This window comes from Raphanus sativus, unplaced genomic scaffold, assembly GCF_000801105.2.
Source record: "Raphanus sativus cultivar WK10039 unplaced genomic scaffold, ASM80110v3 Scaffold0726, whole genome shotgun sequence".
Classification (NCBI taxonomy): Eukaryota; Viridiplantae; Streptophyta; class Magnoliopsida; order Brassicales; family Brassicaceae; genus Raphanus; species Raphanus sativus.
In genome coordinates this window covers 1-19,117 of record NW_026616042.1, presented here as the reverse complement: position 1 = coordinate 19,117, position 19,117 = coordinate 1, and the positions used below count along the sequence as shown (strand labels likewise).

General features: G+C 39.6%; 5 protein-coding genes, 1 non-coding gene and 2 pseudogenes across 18 annotated transcripts; 4 read left to right on the top strand and 4 right to left on the bottom strand.

Annotated features, from left to right (window-relative positions):
* The first annotated feature begins 36 nt into the window (after positions 1–36).
* LOC108839790 (F-box protein PP2-B15) lies at positions 37–5,012 on the top strand. 9 transcript variants are annotated; one of them, XR_008940500.1, is made up of 9 exons: positions 37–569; positions 1,014–1,108; positions 1,186–1,364; positions 1,477–1,677; positions 1,759–1,803; positions 1,887–2,045; positions 2,150–2,210; positions 2,313–3,468; positions 3,566–3,652. XR_008940500.1 is itself a non-coding variant. In XM_056997639.1 (7 exons), the coding sequence occupies exons 5-7, from the start codon at positions 3,878–3,880 to the stop codon at positions 4,881–4,883; spliced, it is 831 nt and encodes a 276-aa protein (XP_056853619.1). In that variant the 5' UTR covers positions 2,148–2,210; positions 2,313–2,403; positions 3,240–3,468; positions 3,566–3,652; positions 3,784–3,877; the 3' UTR covers positions 4,884–5,012. The 9 variants fall into 9 exon arrangements, 7 of the variants coding, with proteins under 7 accessions (XP_056853619.1, XP_056853623.1, XP_056853624.1 ...); XR_008940501.1 differs by having other exon boundaries at positions 3,549–3,652; XM_056997639.1 differs by lacking the exons at positions 37–569; positions 1,014–1,108; positions 1,186–1,364; ... (1 more) ...; positions 1,759–1,803; positions 1,887–2,045 and adding exons at positions 3,784–4,126; positions 4,205–4,323; positions 4,421–5,012 and having other exon boundaries at positions 2,148–2,210; positions 2,313–2,403; positions 3,240–3,468.
* A 143-nt stretch (positions 5,013–5,155) lies between these two features.
* On the bottom strand, positions 5,156–7,153 carry LOC130502886 (uncharacterized). The gene is made up of 9 exons (XM_056997645.1): positions 7,008–7,153; positions 6,805–6,884; positions 6,414–6,495; positions 6,256–6,323; positions 6,073–6,170; positions 5,801–5,937; positions 5,634–5,701; positions 5,450–5,513; positions 5,156–5,364 (listed from the first exon to the last, which is right to left on the bottom strand). Exons 2-9 carry the CDS (start codon positions 6,813–6,815, stop codon positions 5,347–5,349), a joined length of 546 nt encoding a protein of 181 aa, XP_056853625.1. The 5' UTR covers positions 6,816–6,884; positions 7,008–7,153; the 3' UTR covers positions 5,156–5,346.
* Positions 7,154–7,332: 179 nt separating this feature from the next.
* LOC108838490 (serine/arginine-rich splicing factor SR30) lies at positions 7,333–10,239 on the top strand. Of its 5 annotated transcripts, none has more exons than XM_056997627.1 (13): positions 7,333–7,441; positions 7,525–7,617; positions 7,711–7,776; positions 7,869–7,943; positions 8,038–8,140; positions 8,233–8,279; positions 8,388–8,445; positions 8,599–8,648; positions 8,782–8,838; positions 8,926–9,014; positions 9,090–9,181; positions 9,839–9,878; positions 9,995–10,239. In XM_056997627.1, the coding sequence occupies exons 2-13, from the start codon at positions 7,525–7,527 to the stop codon at positions 10,023–10,025; spliced, it is 801 nt and encodes a 266-aa protein (XP_056853607.1). In that variant the 5' UTR covers positions 7,333–7,441; the 3' UTR covers positions 10,026–10,239. The 5 variants fall into 5 exon arrangements, 3 of the variants coding, with proteins under 3 accessions (XP_056853607.1, XP_056853609.1, XP_056853608.1); XR_008940498.1 differs by having other exon boundaries at positions 7,375–7,441; positions 9,590–9,878; XR_008940499.1 differs by having other exon boundaries at positions 7,376–7,441; positions 9,101–9,181; positions 9,590–9,878.
* Positions 10,240–10,528: 289 nt separating this feature from the next.
* On the top strand, positions 10,529–13,205 carry LOC108838455 (ATP-dependent Clp protease proteolytic subunit-related protein 3, chloroplastic). Its single transcript, XM_056997625.1, has 10 exons — positions 10,529–10,899; positions 11,038–11,139; positions 11,216–11,338; positions 11,419–11,478; positions 11,633–11,729; positions 11,830–11,903; positions 12,110–12,163; positions 12,251–12,334; positions 12,560–12,682; positions 12,980–13,205. The coding sequence occupies exons 1-9, from the start codon at positions 10,591–10,593 to the stop codon at positions 12,653–12,655; spliced, it is 999 nt and encodes a 332-aa protein (XP_056853605.1). The 5' UTR covers positions 10,529–10,590; the 3' UTR covers positions 12,656–12,682; positions 12,980–13,205.
* Positions 13,206–13,606: 401 nt separating this feature from the next.
* On the bottom strand, positions 13,607–13,678 carry TRNAE-UUC (transfer RNA glutamic acid (anticodon UUC)). The gene has a single exon. It is a non-coding gene; the product is annotated as a tRNA-Glu (tRNA).
* Positions 13,679–13,753: 75 nt separating this feature from the next.
* LOC130502883 (protein SRC2 homolog) lies at positions 13,754–15,143 on the bottom strand. Its single transcript, XM_056997626.1, has one exon. It carries the CDS (start codon positions 14,953–14,955, stop codon positions 14,002–14,004), a length of 954 nt encoding a protein of 317 aa, XP_056853606.1. The 5' UTR covers positions 14,956–15,143; the 3' UTR covers positions 13,754–14,001.
* A 271-nt stretch (positions 15,144–15,414) lies between these two features.
* Positions 15,415–16,444, top strand: LOC108843177 (FHA domain-containing protein DDL-like; annotated as a pseudogene).
* A 230-nt stretch (positions 16,445–16,674) lies between these two features.
* Positions 16,675–19,112, bottom strand: LOC130494458 (uncharacterized; annotated as a pseudogene).
* Between the last annotated feature and the right edge of the window lie 5 nt (positions 19,113–19,117).

Sequence of the window (19,117 nt, the reverse complement as noted above, 5' to 3'; positions counted from 1 at the left end):
AATTTTTTTTTATATTGGTTTTGAACATTTATTCGTGATCCTTTCATTCAACCAAATTTCAATACTACAATAGTTTTAGTTTCGTAAATTTATTATGCTAAATTTTTTTCATTCTTCTTGTCATCTTCTTATCTCTATCTATAATTTTTTTTTTGTTTTTTTTGGAATGAGAGTTTATATTCTTTTGTTCTTCTAATTCTGATTTTTTGTTTGAAAATTTGTTTGTTTTTGTTTACTTGCCAAAAGAAATACATATAAAATTTAAATGGAAATTTGCGATCATTGAATATATATATACATTAAACTATAATCATATGTATGCATAATTTATAGATCATTTGTATGTGTGTATATATAATTACAAATAACTATTAGTTTATGCTCTGTCAAAAATAAATAATATCTGTAAAAAAGACTATTAGTTTATGCTGTGGGCCCACCTAGAAGCGGAGATATTTATATGCATACAGTACAGACGCATCTCGTTCAAAACAAACAGAGCGCTCTTTCTCTCTGGCGCCATTAGCAGGATCTTCTGCAGCTCCTTCTCCGCTCTTCTGATTCCCATGGTAATCTCTTCTTCTTCTTCCTATACATTGATTCTAATTCGATTGTGATAATCTCGGATTCTTCTGCGATTGATTCTATACTTGTCTCATCAGTCGGAACAACGAAATGCGTTTGTCCTCATCTCTGCTTCTTCTTCGATTCTATACATGTTTCATAGTCTGAAGAGTGAAATTTTGTTTGTTCCAATCGCTGATTCTGATTCTATACTCGTGTCTCAAGCTCCGATTCTTCTTCCGATAGGTTGATTATATCAATACTCGTGTCTAGTAAACTCGTTTGTTCAGATCTATGACTCTTCTTCCATTGCGATTGATTCTATGTTTCTTAGCGTGAACAGTGAACCTAGTTTGTTCCAATCTCTGATTTGTCTCGGTCCATTGATTTTATACTCGTTTCTCACAGTCCACAAAGGAATCATGCTAATCTCTGCTTCTGTTATTCAGGAGATGTCTGATGTTAATCTTCATGTGAGAAGGCTAGCTGATAGGATTGGAGTCTCTGACGGATATGCCACTGTCCTCCTCCTCTTAAACAACTGGTTCGATTGATTAAATTTCTTGCAGTTAGATGTATGTGTGTCATTTACATTTCAATTTGCATCTTTCCATTACACAGGGACGAAGCCTCCATCGTTGAAGAGTGGAACCAACCTGGAAATGATCTTGCTAACATATCAGGAATTGTCGTTAATGGTGTGTATTTGACCAGTGAGGGGTTTTGTGACTTTTGTGACACGCATACCAGTTGCGCAACATACGGCTGCTCTCATCTACTGTGCAGAATCTGTGTTAAAGGTAATATCTGAATCTGTGTCACTTACTCTGAAGAATCTTTGTTTACTTTCTGCATTTTGTATGGCATCATTTGATTACTGTTTTGTGTAATTACCGGCTGTCCATTATGTAGATTACGTGGAACAAAACATCAGGTCCGGCAATCTGAATGTTAAATGCCGTATCCCTGAATGCAACAAGAACATGTCATGCTCTCGATTCCTTAATGACATTTCTTTGGACTGCAAAAATTCTTTCAACACTGCTCTGGCTGAGAATTACAGTCTCTCTCAATCCAACAACGCAGTTCAGAACCCGATTGATTCTCTAAAAGGTTGTACAATAGCTTAACGTCTTTGTATTTCACTTTTTGAGTTGTTGCTAATATATGTGTATATATATTTTCTTATCACAGGGCTTGTTACGTATCTCCGAACCAACAAGTGGAACTTTGTTTCAAGTTTGTTATTATATGACTCTTGCTTAGTTTCGTTTACATTCACTATTTGAGAAGTCGCTAATATATGTATATTCTTATTATAGGGGTTGCTACATTTCTCCAAAGTAACAAGTGGACACTACTTTCAAGCTTGCTATTTGCGATGTCAACAGTTCTGCGGTGGTATCACGTTTACGTGTGTGGGAGTGTACTCTGCCATGTGTCTAGTGGCTAAATATGTTTGCTGGGGACATATGATGAAGGTAATTTTCTTTGTCCGATGTTATCATGTGATGTTATGAACTTATTATATCTTTCTCAAAAAAAAATAGAAACTTATTATAATCTTTGCTGGTGTAAAATTCAGCTGATCTTTGCATTCTTCTTCTACAAACTTGTGACGACAAACTCTGTCTTTACCGCTGCTGGTAATTTCTAACTTTTTATTATATTTATGTTTTGTTTTGTTCAATTATTACTGTTATGATATTTTTTCTCCTCTTGGTGACATTTGTTGAATTTTGTTTCAGCATTTTCTTCTGCCGCCACACTTGTGCTCATCTTTGCGGCTATATTTGGATTGGTACGTCGTTGCTTCCAGATTGTTATGAGGATTTTCAGGTAAATTGTCATCTCTCTGCACTTAGATCGGTATTTTTCTAGACAAAGAACCATGCATTTCTTTGATCTGATGTAAAAAACTAGATATTGCTTTTGTTACGATGATTGTCTCGATCGTCGGTATATTCCATTACTAAATGATAAAACACTTAAACGTGGTTTATAGTTTTTTTTCCAAACTAACTATAACAGTTTTTTACACTCTTCAAAACAAACACTTAAGTTATATTTATCAGGCGAAGCAATATGGAATATATCTATCGTTGTAACTTGTAAGTACCTACCTAAACGGAGGTGTTTTCCAACAAAGTAGTTTTGTAAAGTGTAAACTAGAAATAAAATTTAGACAAAAAAAAACTATAAATAAATTAAAATGATATAACCTTTTTGTTTAACAACCAAATGTTATAAGCTAAAAATCTAAAAATACAGAACACAAGTTATCTTTTGAGAGCACAAAAGTTAAGTTATTTGTCGGAAATAAATTAGTTCAAATTTTATGTTTATTCGAAAAAACTAGAAACCTGGTAGATAATTGCCATTTGCATAATGGCAAACAAAAAAACCACAAAAATAAACAAATTCATTTTCTGTCAAAAAGAAATATTTTGTTTTCTTGACCAAAAAAAAGCCAAACCTCTTGTGTTCCAGGAAATGAAAGAATATAATAATAGCCAAACATTTTGCTTCCTCTTTTTTGTCAAACAAATGGACACTTGCTAAAAGACGCCACATTGCTAATATTATATAGTATGATTCATTTTACGCAAACATACAAAACATATGTACTTCAAAAACAGAGCCATCAATTATACCATCCTCTGTTTTTCAACCAGAATCATGCGTGGCTAATATCCTCTCATTCACAACTCCGGAAGATATATCTCTTCGGCGTATGTCTCCTCTGTTTTCCCTGTCGCCGGGAACTCTGATTTCGCGTTGGAGAAGTTTCTACCCTCTGTTTACGGCCGCCTCATCTCTAGCTCGACTCATCAGAGTTTATCCTCCAAAAAGGAGCTCTATCGTTGTCTCTGTGAATCAATTCTCATCGATAATGGCAGAAAGGTTCCTCCATCATTCCCCAGTACAATAATATTAGTTTATTGGTTTGTTCTCTCTCTATATAAAAGCTTTTATTAGCTTAGGTATGTTTCAATATCAGATGTTCAAGATAGAGAAGCTTACTAGGAAGATAACGTATGTTCTGTCGGCAAGAGATCTTTCCATAACTTGGGGCGATCAACGACAAGTAAGAAAATAATATTTCAAACTTTAGGAAAATAGGCCACTGAGTCCAACGAAAATGGACACTTGCTAAAAGTCGCCAAAGCATTTGCTAATATTATATAGTATGATTAATCGGTCACCGTTTGCGTCTAGAACACACAAAACACATGTAGAAAAGAAACTTGAGGAACAGAGCCAACCGATAATACTACTCTCTATTTTTCGAAATTGAAGACTGAAGAAAAGGATGATGATGATGTTACCAGAGTCATGCGTGGCGAATATACTCTCCTTCACAACTCCGGCCGACACGTTCTCCTCGGCGTCTGTTTCCACTGTTTTCCGGGTCGCGGGAGACTCTGATTTCGTCTGGGAGAAGTTTCTTCCCACGGATTACAGCCGCCTCATCTCTAGCTCGACTCTTCGGAGTTTATCCTCGAAAAAGGAGCTCTATCGATGTCTCTGTGAATCAGTTCTCATAGATAATGGCAGAAAGGTTCATCCATCATTCACCCCCCTTGGTACAATAACAAAAAAGAGCTTTTCTTAAGCTTAGGTATGTTTTGATCTGTAGATATTCAAGATCGAGAAGCTGACAGGGAAGATATCGTATGTTCTGTCGGCAAGAGATCTTTCCATAACTTGGAGCGATCAACGACATTACTGGTCTTGGAGCCATCGATCAGATTCAAGGTCAACTTTTAAATTTAAATTAAAAAACTATATTAATAAGCAAGTTGTGTATACTTGTATTGTTGGTGTAATTTTATTTTTCTAAAATTTGTATTAGATTTTCGGAAGGGGTCCGACTTATAATGACGGACTGGTTAGAAATCATCGGAAAAATCCAAACCGGAGCTCTATCACCGAGCACGACTTATGGAGCTTATCTTATTATGAAGGTGACAGAACGAGCATATGGACTAGACTTAGTTCCGGCCGAGACTTGGATAAAAGTGAGAAATGGTGAGAAGAAAACAAAGATGAGTTATCTAAGTTGCTTGGAAAACAAGAAACAGCAAATGGCCAAGAAGGACGTAATTTTCGGATATTATCGGAGGGAGCCTGAGATGCGAGAAGACGGGTGGATGGAGATAGAGCTAGGAGAGTTCGAGACAGGAGGAGAAGGTGACGAGGACAAGGAGGTTGTGATGAGTCTAACCGAAGTGAAAGGGTATCAGCTGAAGGGTGGGATTGTAATTGATGGGATTGAAGTCAGGCCTAAACCTCGAAAAAGTGAGCTACTGAGTTAAAGACGAGTGCCAAATATTTGGGTTAAGTTGGTTAATTGTGTTTAGTTTAGTTTGGAAAATGGTACGATGAGAAAATTAAATAAAATAAAATGTTGTCATGATGTGCAATCACATTGAAATGTTAGTACTTTTGTACAACACCGCCAATAACTAATTAGTAGGCACTAGGCACATTATATTCCTACTTATGTGTCATCATAATACTTGTACTGTTTCTTCAATAACTTGATATGTTTAAAAGACGTTAATTAAAGCCATGGTTAATACGGAGCTAGTAAAATATTGGGAAACTGTATAACCTTAGCTAAGGTTGATGTTGTTCTCGTAAAAAAACAAAACATCAAATATTTGAAAACAGATGACTAAGGTTGAGATCCGGACAAAAGCTCCATAAAAGTTTAGAGACATAAAAAAGGAGATCTCCTCCAGAATGATTGATTCACACGACATTTGACTTCGTTCCTCAATCTAGTCGTTCCATCTGCAGTCAACATCAAGTAACAAGTTCTATAAAACTTTATCTCAATAAATCCTTTAATCGACTCGATGCAGGAGAGAGTTAGTACCTTCCAGAGACCGTCGTTGAGGTAATGCATGTTGTCCACTCCGATTCCTTTGTTGATGCTCTTACTGTCAACAAAAACACATAACAAAACCAAATAAGAGATGTACCAACACGGCCAAATCATGATTCCTATGTTCCAGTTGTGATTTGAGTATGGCACTGAGTGAGAAGGGAATATAACTTACATGTCCTTGGCTGACATTTTGGTGAAGCCTATTGCTAAGGCATGCTGCTTTCCTTCTGCATATATAGCCTAAACACAATACAAACTCATGGTTTAAATCAACATAATACAAACAGAATAGAACACCAAGAAAGAGTTTATTTTGTGTGTGTGTGTGTGTGTACATACCACAGGCCTTTCTGCCTCAACTTCTTCATCCAGAACGCCTCCAGGGGATGTGAGACCAGGACACATTATGTTTGCACCAGAGAAAACAAACTTTATGGCACCTCTATCAACTTGAAACCTCTTCATTATATTTGGGTCTGCAAAAAAAAAAAATACTCCAAACATTCAACTGCCACAGTGACATTCTCCGTAACTTGATAAAAATTGAAGTTTCTTTCTATGTGAAAACTAAAAACCTTGGCACTATGATAAAAGGTAAAGAGTGAGCTTACACTGATGAAGAAGACGCAGAGTTGGCATGTATGGCCCATCACGGATACAGAAGAAGAGGGGGACATTGTTGACAACAACTAGCGTCAGATGGTTTGGGCTGCACGAGAAAAATATAGTCAGGAATATACAGCAAGTGGAGGAAAGAAATAGCACTGATAATAAGAGTGTGTTGGTTTACGAACCACTTGACTACAATGAGAGGAGACTTTTTGGGAAGTAGATCTTCCAACACTGTTTCAAGTCCCGGGTACTGCAACATTACATTACAACAAGCTACACGTAATCAATAAGAATTTTCAAGATGGGATTGAAAAAAAGACAGATGAAACAACAAGGATACCTCTTCTTGAATACTCTGGCGAATCCTACGTTGGACAGAAGCCTTTACTTGGTTTTGCGATGAAACCTCCTCCATTGAAAACCTGAGATAAAAAAATAATTGAACATTAAGAACAACACCTTGTAGACATAATGATAATCTCAAAGAGATCTAATCTAAAGGCCTGTATCACTTAAAAGAAGACTAACAACAACTTCAATAAATTTGATTATTCTAAGCTATTGTATGAGAAGGGCCTAGGTAGAAACGATGTTGTGTCTACAAGTAAATACTAGCCAATAACTGAACCAAAGTATCGACTGAAAAGGTTTACATTCCTCACAAGCCTATTGTCCTCATAAAAAAAAATTAAAAAAAAAGGTTAGTCCAATATGAAAGAGAGATTCTTTACTTCTTGAACATGTTTGGATGATGAGAGGTTATTTCTTTTGGTAAGTTTATGAGATTTGGTCGATGCAGCTGGAATACAACCTGCAAAAGTGAACAATGGAAGTTGTTGATAGACGACGGAGATTGTCCGAACATAACCCTAAACAAGTATTCGGACAGAATATCATCATCATAAGTGTATTCGAATCCGAGCATAAAACTTACCGGAGAGAGAGAGAGAGAGAGAGAGGATGCGTTTCCGAACCGAGAGAGAATGTTTCTCTGCGTGAAGTTCCGATCTAGTGTTCTTCCTCTTTTCTACTAAAACGACTGTGTTTTTTCTTTCAGATAACCTAGGAAACGAAGCTGGTCCGAATCCGACCAAAACTGAGTTATGGGCCTTTTGGGCTGATACGAGTACCCATAAGTCGTTAATGGGCTTATTACAACAATCTCGTTATCTCTGTCGAGAAAGTTAATCGAACGGCTTAGAGAGTTTGGATGTGGGATATAACTTTACAAGTGTCCACCGAAGACGGAATCAACTTACGTTTAAAAACACGCTTCTCGGTAGTTGTCTTGTTTCCAGAACAATCTAACGCTTTCTCGCTTCCTCCTCCTCTTCTTCGTGTGTCTCTCTCCCTGCAAGCAAAGAAAATGTAAGTTTCAAATATATTTTCTAAAATATTGTTTCTGTTGAAAATCCTAATTTGTGGTATCTACTGTGTGTGAGTGGTCTCAGATGAGTAGCAGCAGCCGATGGAATCGTACGATCTACGTTGGGAACTTACCTGGTGATATTCGCATGAGAGAGGTTGAAGATCTCTTCTACAAGGTTCTTTTTTAGAAAACAATCTTTCTCTGTTTCTCTTTTCGAATTCATTAGGATCTGAACGTACTCTTAGTAACAGTGTAATCTTCTTTGCAGTATGGACCTATTGTGGACATTGATTTGAAGATTCCACCTAGGCCTCCCGGTTATGCATTCGTTGAGGTATTTTGTTGATTTCTCATAGGAGATTGATTAGTGGATCTGTTTTCTTCTTTCTTGTTAATGGCTCTAAAGTATTATGTTATTGATGCCAGTTTGAAGATCCTCGTGATGCAGACGATGCTATTTATGGACGGGATGGGTATGACTTTGATGGATGTCGACTTCGGGTTAGTTTAACAATATCCATCTTCTTATGAGGAAGGTGTTACCTTTTTGGGATTCTTATGATGAAGATGTTTAACTTTGTTGTGTGATGTTTAGGTTGAGATTGCACATGGTGGTCGTAGAGGTTCATCATCGGTTGATAGGTACAGCAGCAGCTACAGTGGGAGCCGTGCACCTTCTAGACGTTCCGACTACCGTGGTTTGTGTTACTCTTCTTATCCGTTTTTTTATTTTTTTTTAACATTCTGAAGAAACTCATTTTACCACTTTCTGTAACGTAAAAACATACAGTGCTTGTGACGGGATTGCCGCCGTCTGCTTCCTGGCAGGACCTTAAGGTAATATGATTTTCTTGATTTGTGTTTATTACTTCCGTAGTTCATGTTGCTATTATATTTGTTCTGAACTGATGCTATATATTTGATGTTTATGTGTTTGTTATTAAGGACCACATGCGCAAAGCTGGAGATGTCTGCTTTTCTGAAGTTTTTCGCGACCGTGGAGGTGAGTCCATATTCTCAAGTTGGATTATTAGCAACTTATTATTTGCGTATGAGAATATATCCAATTCATTTGAAGTGTTAATTTTTAGGCATCAGAACTCCAAGAAGACTCACTTTTAACATGTTTTCTTTTTCTTTTCTTTTTTGGTTCTAGGCATGTCTGGGGTTGTGGATTATAGCAACTATGATGATATGAAGTATGCTGTAAGTTGTACACATGCCTTAACATGGTGGCATTGATTCTTTGGTTTCTCAAGGCGTTGCACCGAATTTATCTTCTTTGAGACTACTGTCAAGGTCTTTGATAGCTCCCTTCATTTTTTTTTGGTTGTAACAGATAAGGAAGCTTGATGATTCTGAGTTTCGAAATGCTTTCTCTAGAGCTTATATACGGGTATGCGGTGTTACCTTCTTTGTATTTTGTTAATGAATGAATGAATGAATCGGTGGATATACATCTCATTCATCTCTGATTGTTCAGGTGAGAGAATATGAGTCGAGGAGTGTGAGTCGCAGCCCATACTATTCTAGAAGAAGCAGGAGTCGAAGCTATAGCTATAGTAGCAGAAGGTCAGCTTTATCCTTCACCATGAAAGAGGCCGTTAATACTGCTAACTTATTTATGAGTATTGACTGACTTCAAAGTGCAATGCAAGTGTGTCGCCTGCTAGATCGGGATCTGCCCGTTCTCCAACTCCTCTTTCTCGTTCTCCAACACCGCGTAGCTCAGTCTCAAGGTATGGCTATTACAATTATTTACAGATGTTTGTATCTTCCAATGCATGAGGTTGTTAGTTTTCTTGCATAATGAACTGCTTGACACACCACTTACAACAACTCCACTTAGTATTTTTTTTTTTTTTATGTTTCAACTTCTTGACAGTTCTTCTCCTTTGATTTCTAGCGAAATGACATGTAGCAGTAGTCTAATTCTAACCTATATGAAGCTGTCTTCTGAAATGATCTCTTGTGTTCTTTCTCTTCGTGTTGTTTTTCTTCTAGATGTATTCCTTTAGTCCCAAGTTCTCTTTTGCGAAAAAAAAAAATTCTAACGGTAGGGAAAAGATATGAATCTTGATGTCGGAGATCTGTACTTGATCCTCCTATACTGTGATTTCAATTGTATTGCCTTGTTTGTTTTCTAGATCTGGCTCACTGCGGCGAGCTGGGGACTGGATCTTAGGGACTTGATGGATCATCTATAGATGGGTTCTAGGAACTTACTGCTCTGATACTCAGCGCAGATCCTTGCAACATTTGTGATTTAAGAGTCCCTTTGATTCTCTAACGTTTTCTTTTTGTTGTCTATGCTGGAATCCATGTTTAGTTCTTTTCCAGACCAACAACACTTTAATTCCCGACGCCACAGTAAACATTTGTTGTCTTTGCTGCAGGTCCCGATCGAGATCGATATCAGATTCTCCAGTTTCACCCGTAAGTCTAACTACAGATAAACCTTGCTTAAATAGCTCTGCTCTCACGAGCATTCTGCATACGACCACTTCATGTTTTGCTTCAGTTTAACATAATGAAAAACTTTGTTTTTGCAGGTGCGATCTGACTGAAAAGGAGAACTGGTGACCGGGAATAGAGGACCGCCGTATCCAAATTGATTCATGCTTCTCATGGTCCACTGGTAGTATAATAATCTGATTTGGATTTGAGTTATATATCTCGCATGACCGTTGATAATAATGTCTTCCTTTTCAAACTTTTAGTTGGTCTGTTATTGTCTCTTTGCAATGAACCGAACCTCTACAAATAATCTATTTATAGATTGTGGTTGCTTGGAAAACGCTTGCGTCCTTTTATTTATAGCGTTTGTAATCAAATCGAATTAATTTAGTTTATTTTGGTTGGATAAATCATTGAATCGAATTAACCAAATCGAACCACAACCGAACCGAACCGATAAAATAACCAAAATGTCCACCCTTTAAGTCGCCTACAACTCTTAATATGTCTCATTCAAAGTCCATAATTGAGCCTATCGGGCCTGGTTCTGGATCTGGGCGTCCAATAAACCGGTCAGCCCATAAACCGGACCCGTTATTAATTATTTCTTCTCCATCCTCTGGTTTCCCTTCTTCAACCAGTCTATTTTTCTCGAGCTTTCGTGCCCGAGGAGCTCTTTTTTTCTTTCACAATGGCATCTTGCTTACAAGTATCCATGAACTCTCTCCTTCCACGCTCTTCTTCTTTTACTTCCACTCCTCGTTCTCCGAATTCACCCGGGAGAAGAAACTCGAAGAGCTTTCGCTACGACGCCTTTCGCGCCAAAGCCGCTGCCAAAATCCCTATGCCTCCGATAAACCCCAACGATTCTTTTCTCTCGACGCTCGCTTCCGTCGCCGCTAAATCTCCTGAGAAGCTTCTCAACCGGCCTGTAAACTCCGATACGCCGCCGTATCTCGACATCTTCGATTCGCCTCAGCTCATGTCTTCTCCTGCTCAGGTTTATTATTAGCTCATCTCTTCTCCCCCAGTTAATCCGATCCTTATCTGATTTGATTCGATTCTTAGCGCTCTATATGTAGTCTAGACACATCATTTGATTCATCACTTCATCATCATATCTGTTGATTGAGATTAGGTTGAGAGATCAGTGGCTTATAACGAGCACCGGCCAAGAACTCCTCCACCAGACTTGCCATCTATGCTTCTTGACGGGAGAATTGTTTACATTGGAATGCCTGTAAGCTCTGGCATTTTATGTTGGATTCTTAGTGGTGGGGGACTGTGTAGAGTGAGACTGCACTTTTTTTTTTCAGCTGGTGCCGGCGGTTACAGAGCTTATTGTCGCTGAGCTAATGTATCTTCAGTGGCTCGATCCGAAGGAACCTATATATATTTACATCAACTCCACAGGGACCACTCGCGACGATGGAGAGACGGTGAGTTTTTGAACTGTTTTGTGAATGTTTTTTAAAGACCTTTTTCTCTCAGTGTATCTAATATTGGTGCATCTGAACAGGTTGGAATGGAATCAGAAGGTTTTGCGATCTATGATTCTTTGATGCAACTTAAAAACGAGGTAACGTCGTTTGTTTTATTGGTGGACTTCTCTTGAAATGCAAACGTGTAAGTAATTAAACTGTGATGAAGGAAACGACTTGAACAGATATCAAGATAATTATTTGCCCTCCGGAGTCGTTTTGTGTGAGCAGGTTTGGTCCTTTCTTGTGCAGGTACATACAGTTTGTGTGGGAGCAGCGATAGGTCACGCATGTCTGTTGCTTTCCGCGGGAACAAAGGGTAAACGATTTATGATGCCACATTCCAAAGGTAAAAAAAAAAAAAACAATGACTGCATTCTGGTCAAGTTGATTTGCTCACTTTTAATTACGAGGGTATTCTCAGATGTTTCGAACTAATATTATTGCAGCAATGATCCAGCAACCTCGTGTGCCTTCTTCTGGTTTGATGCCTGCTAGTGATGTCCTGATTCGTGCCAAAGAGGTTTTTGATGTTCCTTCTGTACACTTCGAATCCGGGAAATCATATCTAAACTGAGATATTTTCATGATGTTTTTTTTTTTTGCTGATACATATCTCTGATCATTTGGACACAAGCTTGTCCCTTGAGTATTTTGCTCAGAATATTAACCTTGAGTTCAAGAACTGAGTTTCATTGCGTCTTATCACGTTCCTGGTTGTGATTGCAGGTTATAACAAACAGAGATATACTTGTGGAACTACTATCAAAGCACACTGGCAATGTAAGTGGAAAACGTTTCTTTCGCTACATAACTTTGATTGGCGACTTTTTTTTGGCTAGTTAAATATTGTTCTAATTTGATATTTAGTCCGTGGAGACTGTGGCTAACGTGATGAGAAGGCCATATTACATGGATGCAACAAAAGCTAAAGAATTTGGAGTCATTGACAAGGTTAGTCTGAGCGATGTAAAGTACCCCATGTTTGTGTACTTTCAAATATGGAAACTTATCTTTAGGAAGTTGCTTCATTCTTATCTTTTTGGTGATTCAAGTTTCCAGTGGGCTGTCTATTGATTCTTTGACTTTGAGTCTTTGTTACTAAGGAATATATATCAATTAGGAACTGTTTTCATACTCTGTTGGACTGACACAAAAGTTCGAAACCTTTTATACCAGATTCTTTGGCGTGGTCAAGAGAAGATTATCGCGGACGTTGTTCCTTCAGACGAATTCGACAAGAACGCGGGAATTAGAAGCGCTGAACGAGTTTAGTTTTAAGTCCTCTGGCCTCAAATCTCTGTAAGTGACATGCTCGACTCTCCGTCACTACTTTTCATGTGTGAATATTTCAAGAACAGAGAAAATATAGCTTGGTCAAGCATGATTATAGCTAGCTAAAATATTCTTTCAGTCACTGCTTACCTTACAATAGGGTTATATTTTTAGAGGACAAGCAGAATAACTTAGCATCTAGCAATCTGATGATTCATCTACACCACCTGCAAATCTTTAATATCAAATCTCATGGATGAGAAATTTAGTTTCTTTCTATATTGAAATACTATAACATGGTTCGGTTCAACTCCTCTTTTGCAGGTTTTAATGGAGAACAATGAATAGAATTACAGACTTATCAAACTCCTTTAGCTGTGACTGCCTTTTTTCGAACCACATGGTAAATGTCCATCATGCAATTAGGAGATTCATATTAAGATGTGATAGAGTTGTAATGTTTTTCAAAAGCCAAAGTAAATACAATGTTCAACTCTCTTTTCTTTTTCTTCTCCATTTCCATTAATGAAAAACTGCTCCTTTTCTGTCAGCTTTTTAAGTTTTACGTCGTCAATGTTACTAGATGAAGAGAAAAATACGATACACTATTTAAAACTTAGTCCATGCGGCATGTTATTACATTCTTGATGATAATCATTTAGCTCAAAGCGCTTGAGCCGGTAACTATTATCGAGATGCAAATACAGTTCCAGACAAAAAAGATGATTATCTTATGACTAGCAATTTTCATCATCTAAAATCTTGTACAACTTCGTGCGATTAAGTAAAATTAATATGCATGTTAGCCCCAATGATAAGACCACACGAAAATTTGAACAACACTGACATGTATACAACCGTCCAGCAGACGTTAGGGTCCAACACAAATTAAACGTTACAGTTGTAAAAGGAACACTCTGTTGCGATCATAAGTACATGAAACAAAAAAAGCTCCGTTACCGGGAATCGAACCCGGGTCTCCTGGGTGAAAGCCAGATATCCTAACCGCTGGACGATAACGGATTTGATGTTAGCTTATATACAAATTACCTGACATTTTTATATCTTCCGTGATCTCCCTTTCCTAACACTTTAAGGTTGTTTACTGAAAAACGGGAAACTGATTATTACTGCACATTACTCTCTCATACAAAACATGAGAAAGCAACATATGACGGCTGTTTTCATTAAGAGACAGCCAGAAACAACAACACAAACACAAGAAAACAGAACATGTTGATTTCTCACAGGACACACACACCAAAAGAAAAAACATAGAACCAGTTGCCTAGCTTAGGAAATTGAAAACGTTAATCACAGCATAAAAAGATAGCACAAACAGAAGATCAGAAATCAAAGTCGCCACCCATATCTGCTATATCATCAATAGCTTCACCAACCAGCAACCCACCCAACAATCCAGCTCCAAGTCCAAGTCCTAGACCCATTCCACCTCCTCCATGCTTCTTCGGTTTCTGCGGTTTACCACCATAACCTTGCTGTTGCGGGTAACCATACGGACCCTGCGGCGGGTATCCATAGCCTGGACCCTGCGGCGGATATCCAAAGCCTGGACCCTGTGGTGGATACCCCGGGTAGCCTCCTTGCTGTGGAGGTGGATATCCACCGTATGCTCCGGGTGGCGGATACCCACCAGGGCCGGCTGGAGGATAACCAGCGGGACCACCAGGTGGAGGATAACCGTAAACACCACCGCCGCCGTGTTTGTCGTCATGTCCTGGTGGTGGGTATCCTGAAGGACCCGGCGGATATGCAACCGGTGCACCTTGTCCAGGCGGGTAAGCCGTGACAGGCGGCTGATCCATAGACTTATGCTCCAGAGTCAATGGGCCAGGCCCACTCGAAGGTCCCCCGAAAGTATACTTTTCACCGAACTTAAAAGAGAATTTGAGATAACCTTTGGCCTTCCCGTTAGGCAGCTTCACCGCGTACGTCACCGTCTTCTCCTCCCCGCCGCCGCCGTCGTTCTGGTCCAGAAGCTCCTTCACCGGAACGCTAACCTCTCCGACGGGTTTATCACCGGCGATGGGACGATCCGCCACGATCTCGACGACGAGGGCGAGACGACCGTCGCGCGCCGCGGAGTCGTCGACGGTGAGCTTCATCTGGTGTCTCCATTTGGGTTTGGTCCCGCAGTCTTTGTCGACCTTCGTCTTCTGCTTCGTCCTCGCGTCGCGGTTGATGGAAACGACGGCGTATAGGTCCTGCTTGCCGATCAGTTGGACGTCTTTGAGATCCTCCGCGGATATAATCGTCAGATCCAACGGTCTACACTCCATGATTCAAAAGACAAAAAAAAAGCTTTAGATTTTAACGCAAATAGAAGAGATCTTTTTGTGAGAAAATGAAAAGTTGAAAGGGTAAGGATGATGCATATATATATGCGTTTGTGTTCGAGTCGGTTTTAAAAAGAAAGGGAAAAACACGCGGGACGGACACGTACAAGATAAATAACGCTGTTATTACTTTTTTTTTTTCATAGCAGCTATTTTGCTAAAATTAGTTTTTTCCTCTTTTTATTCCTATGTTTAGTGTTATCGCTGTTAATTAGTTTAGTAACTGTTTAAACTAAACTTGAAGATAGCTTGATTCCCAAGCTAAACTAAGTTTCATATAAAAAAGGAAATTCATCCTATTTAGGAGTTATCTAAATAAGTTAAATTTAATGAGAATATGAAGTTTAGATTTCTATATAAGAAGATGATGAGTTGTGGCTTGAACTTATCAGTTGAGAGATTTGTGTTGCGAGAGCTTAAGGTTTTTGAGAAAGGTTTACTTATTAATAAAGTGTGTTTCTTTATACTTGTTTCACAATCTTTGAATTCAATAGTAACGACAAAAAATAGTTTGTTAAATCTATAATTTTCATCCGCCGGAGTAACAAAGGTCTCCGAGTATGGCTTCAGAGTGTCCGGTGAGGCACAGGCAGTCTCCCCGACGGAGAAGTCCATCTAGAAGACAAGAATCTTCAAGGTCTCCTTCGCCACGGACAAAGAGATTGAGAAGAGGTCAAGGTGAAAGGGAGGTTGGGAGAAGAAGTAGAGACAGAGAAGAAGCTTTGGCAGCCAAGAAAAAGGAAGAAGAATTGTTTGAGCTATCAGGGAAACTTGCGGAAGAAACCAACAGATACAGAGGTATCGCACTCCTCTTCAACGAGCCACCAGAGGCTAGGAGAGAACCCAAAAAGAGATGGAGACTTTATGTATTCAAGGATGGCGAGCCACTGGATGAGCCACCACTCCAGCTCCATCGCCAAAGCTGCTACCTCTTTGGACGCGAGAGAAAAGTTGCGGACGTTCCTCTACTGATCACCCTTCTTGCAGCAAGCAGCATGCTGTTATCCAGTACCGGGAAGTGACAGTGGAGAAACCAGATGGCATGGTGGAGAAGAAGCAAGTGAAGCCTTACCTTATGGATCTTGGCAGCACCAACAAGACTTACATCAATGAAGACCCTATTGAACCGCAACGCTACTATGAGCTTCGCGAAAAAGATACCATCAAGTTTGGTAACAGCAGCCGAGAGTACGTACTGTTGCACGAAGGTTCTGCCTGCGGAGAGTGAATGAAGATAGAGGATAGTTGAGCAGCTTCGTATCTACTTTCCTCAGATAGCGTATCTACTGTGTTGGTGACAGTCTCGACATTTTGTTAATTACTTACCATTTGCTTACCGACCCAATGTTAAATTAGAAAGATATTTAAATTTCTATCTTTTGGTTTTGTAAGGTGACCCTTTGCTAAGAGAAAAAGGCTGGCTCTTGGTAATGAGATCAATCTTTACTTGAAAAAAAAGAAAGATTACTGCTCAAAAACTTATAGCCAAAACTAATATAAGGAGTGTGTGAAGTGAATTTGGACTGACACTAGTTATGCTCTATTGTAATTTGCTTCCATTGTTGGAGCAGAGCTTGGGTTTGAGTACTCTTAGCTTAACCAAAGCAGTCTCCAACAACTTGGATAAAGGCAATCAAGTTGCATTCAGTGAGATGAGAGGAGGGTTTGAAGAAAGTTAATTCAAATAGCAGACTTCACCATTTAGAAAGACAAAAGAAAAAAACTGAGAGAAGAAAACATCCTTTGGGGTATGTTGTGTAGCGTTGTCACATTTGACCCAACAAAAAAAAATGAAGAAGAAAGAAGAAGAGTACGGAATAAAACCCTTTTAAAAAAAAAATCTTAGTTCTGTACACATACATTTTATCTATAGCAAAGGTCAAATCCTCTCACAGCCAGCCCCAAAAATCTTTTTAAGTCTCTGAAGCTCTGCTACGCTTAAGTGAAAGCTTTAAAATGATCGGTGGAAGTTTAGGATGTTCAGCTTTCACTGGCTTTGAATCATGTCTTTGGTCCAGAGCCTTGCTCTCAGTTGTGGTGGCTCCGTTAAGAATAAAGCTAGGCTTTGTATCCTCTATCTGATTCAAAGGGTTGTTACTTGCTGTTGCTTTGCTTTCTTCTTCTCCTCCTCTTTGCTCCATAATAGCTGCAATCCCATTGTCTGGCAAAAGCTGTGCTCTGTTACTCACTTTAGCTGACCGTTTTCTCTTCGAAGATCTTTCACGTTTTCTTGGTTTAACCGTGCTTTTTACTGTCTCGGTTGTAAGAAAACCAGATTCGAGAGCTTCCAGAGCCCTGGTGGTCAGTGGTCGCTTTCTTGTGCTATGTCTCCTAGGAGCATCTGTATTATTAGCCTGTTGGTCGTGTTCTGATGAACAAATTTCTTGAGTACTTGCTAGATCTTTGGAAGGAGAGCTATTGATGTTTGCGCCTGTAATGGGAGGGAGCTCAACTTCTTCTTGCTCTTGCTCCGGATCTTTGGAAACACGTCTTTCCTCTGAGCCTGACACTGAACAAGACCCCTTTGAGTCATGTTCTGATGAAACGAGTTCATGGCTTCTTCTTACCTCCTCTGGAGAACAGTCATTGTCCACACCAGGGATCGAACTTAACCCAATCGGTTTGCTCTCTGCCACTATCTCTTGGGTCTCAACAGCCTCATAAGAAGACGGTCCAGTCCCAGTCTTTTCTGATTGATCAGACTTTAACTTCATATGATCAACCGATTCATATCTCTCTTTGTCCTCCTCATCCATCTCTTCACGAGTGTTGTTTTGGTGTTGGACCGCACTTAAACTTAACTGGTCTGATTCAGGTTCCTCTTTAGAGAGGCTCTTCTCCCTCTTTATGCAAGCACTGAGCCGTCTGCGTTTCAACGACGGAGCAGCAGACTTTACTGAATGATGATTAGTTTCTCCTCTATGCTTGATCATCCTCTTTGGTGGATCCTTAACCCTCTCCAAACTCTCTTCCTGCTTTATGCTAGAATCATCACTTGGTAAACGTTTCCATCTCCTTAAACCGGACCATTTTTTACTGTGGTCTAGACTCGAATCAACAATAACGAACCGCATCGGAGCGTCCAGAGGCATCACTTGGGGCGTTTCCACTTTCTGACTTGACAGGGAAGAACCTTTGTCTCCTAAACCAGTCTTTGCCTCAGAGACTATATACTTTTCTTTCAGATTCCGCAGATCACACAGTTTCCCTCCAGCAGCCAAACTAGTGTCGACGACAGTGAATCTCATCTGCAGGTTCCCACGGCTAGAAGAAGAGCATGGAGACTTGAGGTAACGGTGTCTTTGACTACCAGACGGGGAGGAAGACTCTTCTTCATCTGATTGGTCAGAAGAGTTCTCCGCAACACAACGTTCACTCCTCCTGTTTTCAAACTCAAGAAGCTCAGGCTCTGAAGCAACCTTAGCTAGAATGTCACTGACGGAATCAAAGTAATGATCGCCTTTCACAAGCTCCCCTCTCGAGAACCGTTTCACTCCAGGGACGATGAAAACAATGTTATCCTAGATGTATTATAAGCTTCTGTCCTTTGGCTTCTCCGAGTTGCCATCCTCTGGCTAGCAGACGCGGCCACACGGCTTCCAGAAGATGTTCGCTGCAACGAGCTTTGCTTTAGACGTGAACTGCCTTTCAATGGTTTATTATGTCGGCAGGGTGAGTGAAGCGTAAGCCGGACCTAAGCCAGAAGAAGAAGACTTTGGAGAAAACAGTGAACCATGGTTTGGTCTTAACTGGAACTGGTGGTGGCGCTTGATGTACGAACTGTGAGATCCTCTTTGCCTTTGCCAATGGCCACAGCGTCTACCAGAAGCCTGAGACCCACAAGATCCTTCAACGCGTCTATGTATTTCTCCAGAGTGGTCTTCCCTTCAGCAAATGACTTTGAGACCTGCCAATATGATAAGATCAAAATGATACAGTGATTTAAGAAGAACTCATTACTAGGATGTGTGAGAGAGACGACTAACATTCACAAGCTTCTGTATCTGAGATTCATCAGAGACGGAAGGAATCAACGGATAGCATCAGCTGTTGCCTCCAACCTGAATAGAGTTTTCTCCGTATACACATTTCCTGCTACGCTTCT

Excerpts from the sequence above, each read along its gene's own strand:
- LOC130502883 (XM_056997626.1), bottom strand. The coding sequence starts at position 14,955 with ATGGAGTGTAGACCGTTGGATCTGACGATTATATCCGCGGAGGATCTC.
- LOC108839790 (XM_056997639.1), top strand. The coding sequence starts at position 3,878 with ATGATGATGATGTTACCAGAGTCATGCGTGGCGAATATACTCTCCTTC. Across the intron at positions 4,127-4,204 it reads TCATAGATAATGGCAGAAAG|ATATTCAAGATCGAGAAGCT; the intron begins GTTCATCCATCA and ends TTTGATCTGTAG. Across the intron at positions 4,324-4,420 it reads AGCCATCGATCAGATTCAAG|ATTTTCGGAAGGGGTCCGAC; the intron begins GTCAACTTTTAA and ends AATTTGTATTAG.
- LOC108838455 (XM_056997625.1), top strand. The coding sequence starts at position 10,591 with ATGGCATCTTGCTTACAAGTATCCATGAACTCTCTCCTTCCACGCTCT. Across the intron at positions 11,479-11,632 it reads TGATGCAACTTAAAAACGAG|GTACATACAGTTTGTGTGGG; the intron begins GTAACGTCGTTT and ends TTTCTTGTGCAG. Across the intron at positions 12,335-12,559 it reads AATTTGGAGTCATTGACAAG|ATTCTTTGGCGTGGTCAAGA; the intron begins GTTAGTCTGAGC and ends CTTTTATACCAG.
- LOC130502886 (XM_056997645.1), bottom strand. Across the intron at positions 6,324-6,413 it reads GCCAGAGTATTCAAGAAGAG|TACCCGGGACTTGAAACAGT; the intron begins GTATCCTTGTTG and ends GTAATGTTGCAG. Across the intron at positions 5,938-6,072 it reads TCTGCGTCTTCTTCATCAGT|ACCCAAATATAATGAAGAGG; the intron begins GTAAGCTCACTC and ends TTTTTTTTGCAG.
- LOC108838490 (XM_056997627.1), top strand. The coding sequence starts at position 7,525 with ATGAGTAGCAGCAGCCGATGGAATCGTACGATCTACGTTGGGAACTTA. Across the intron at positions 7,618-7,710 it reads TTGAAGATCTCTTCTACAAG|TATGGACCTATTGTGGACAT; the intron begins GTTCTTTTTTAG and ends TCTTCTTTGCAG. Across the intron at positions 8,141-8,232 it reads TAGACGTTCCGACTACCGTG|TGCTTGTGACGGGATTGCCG; the intron begins GTTTGTGTTACT and ends AAAAACATACAG.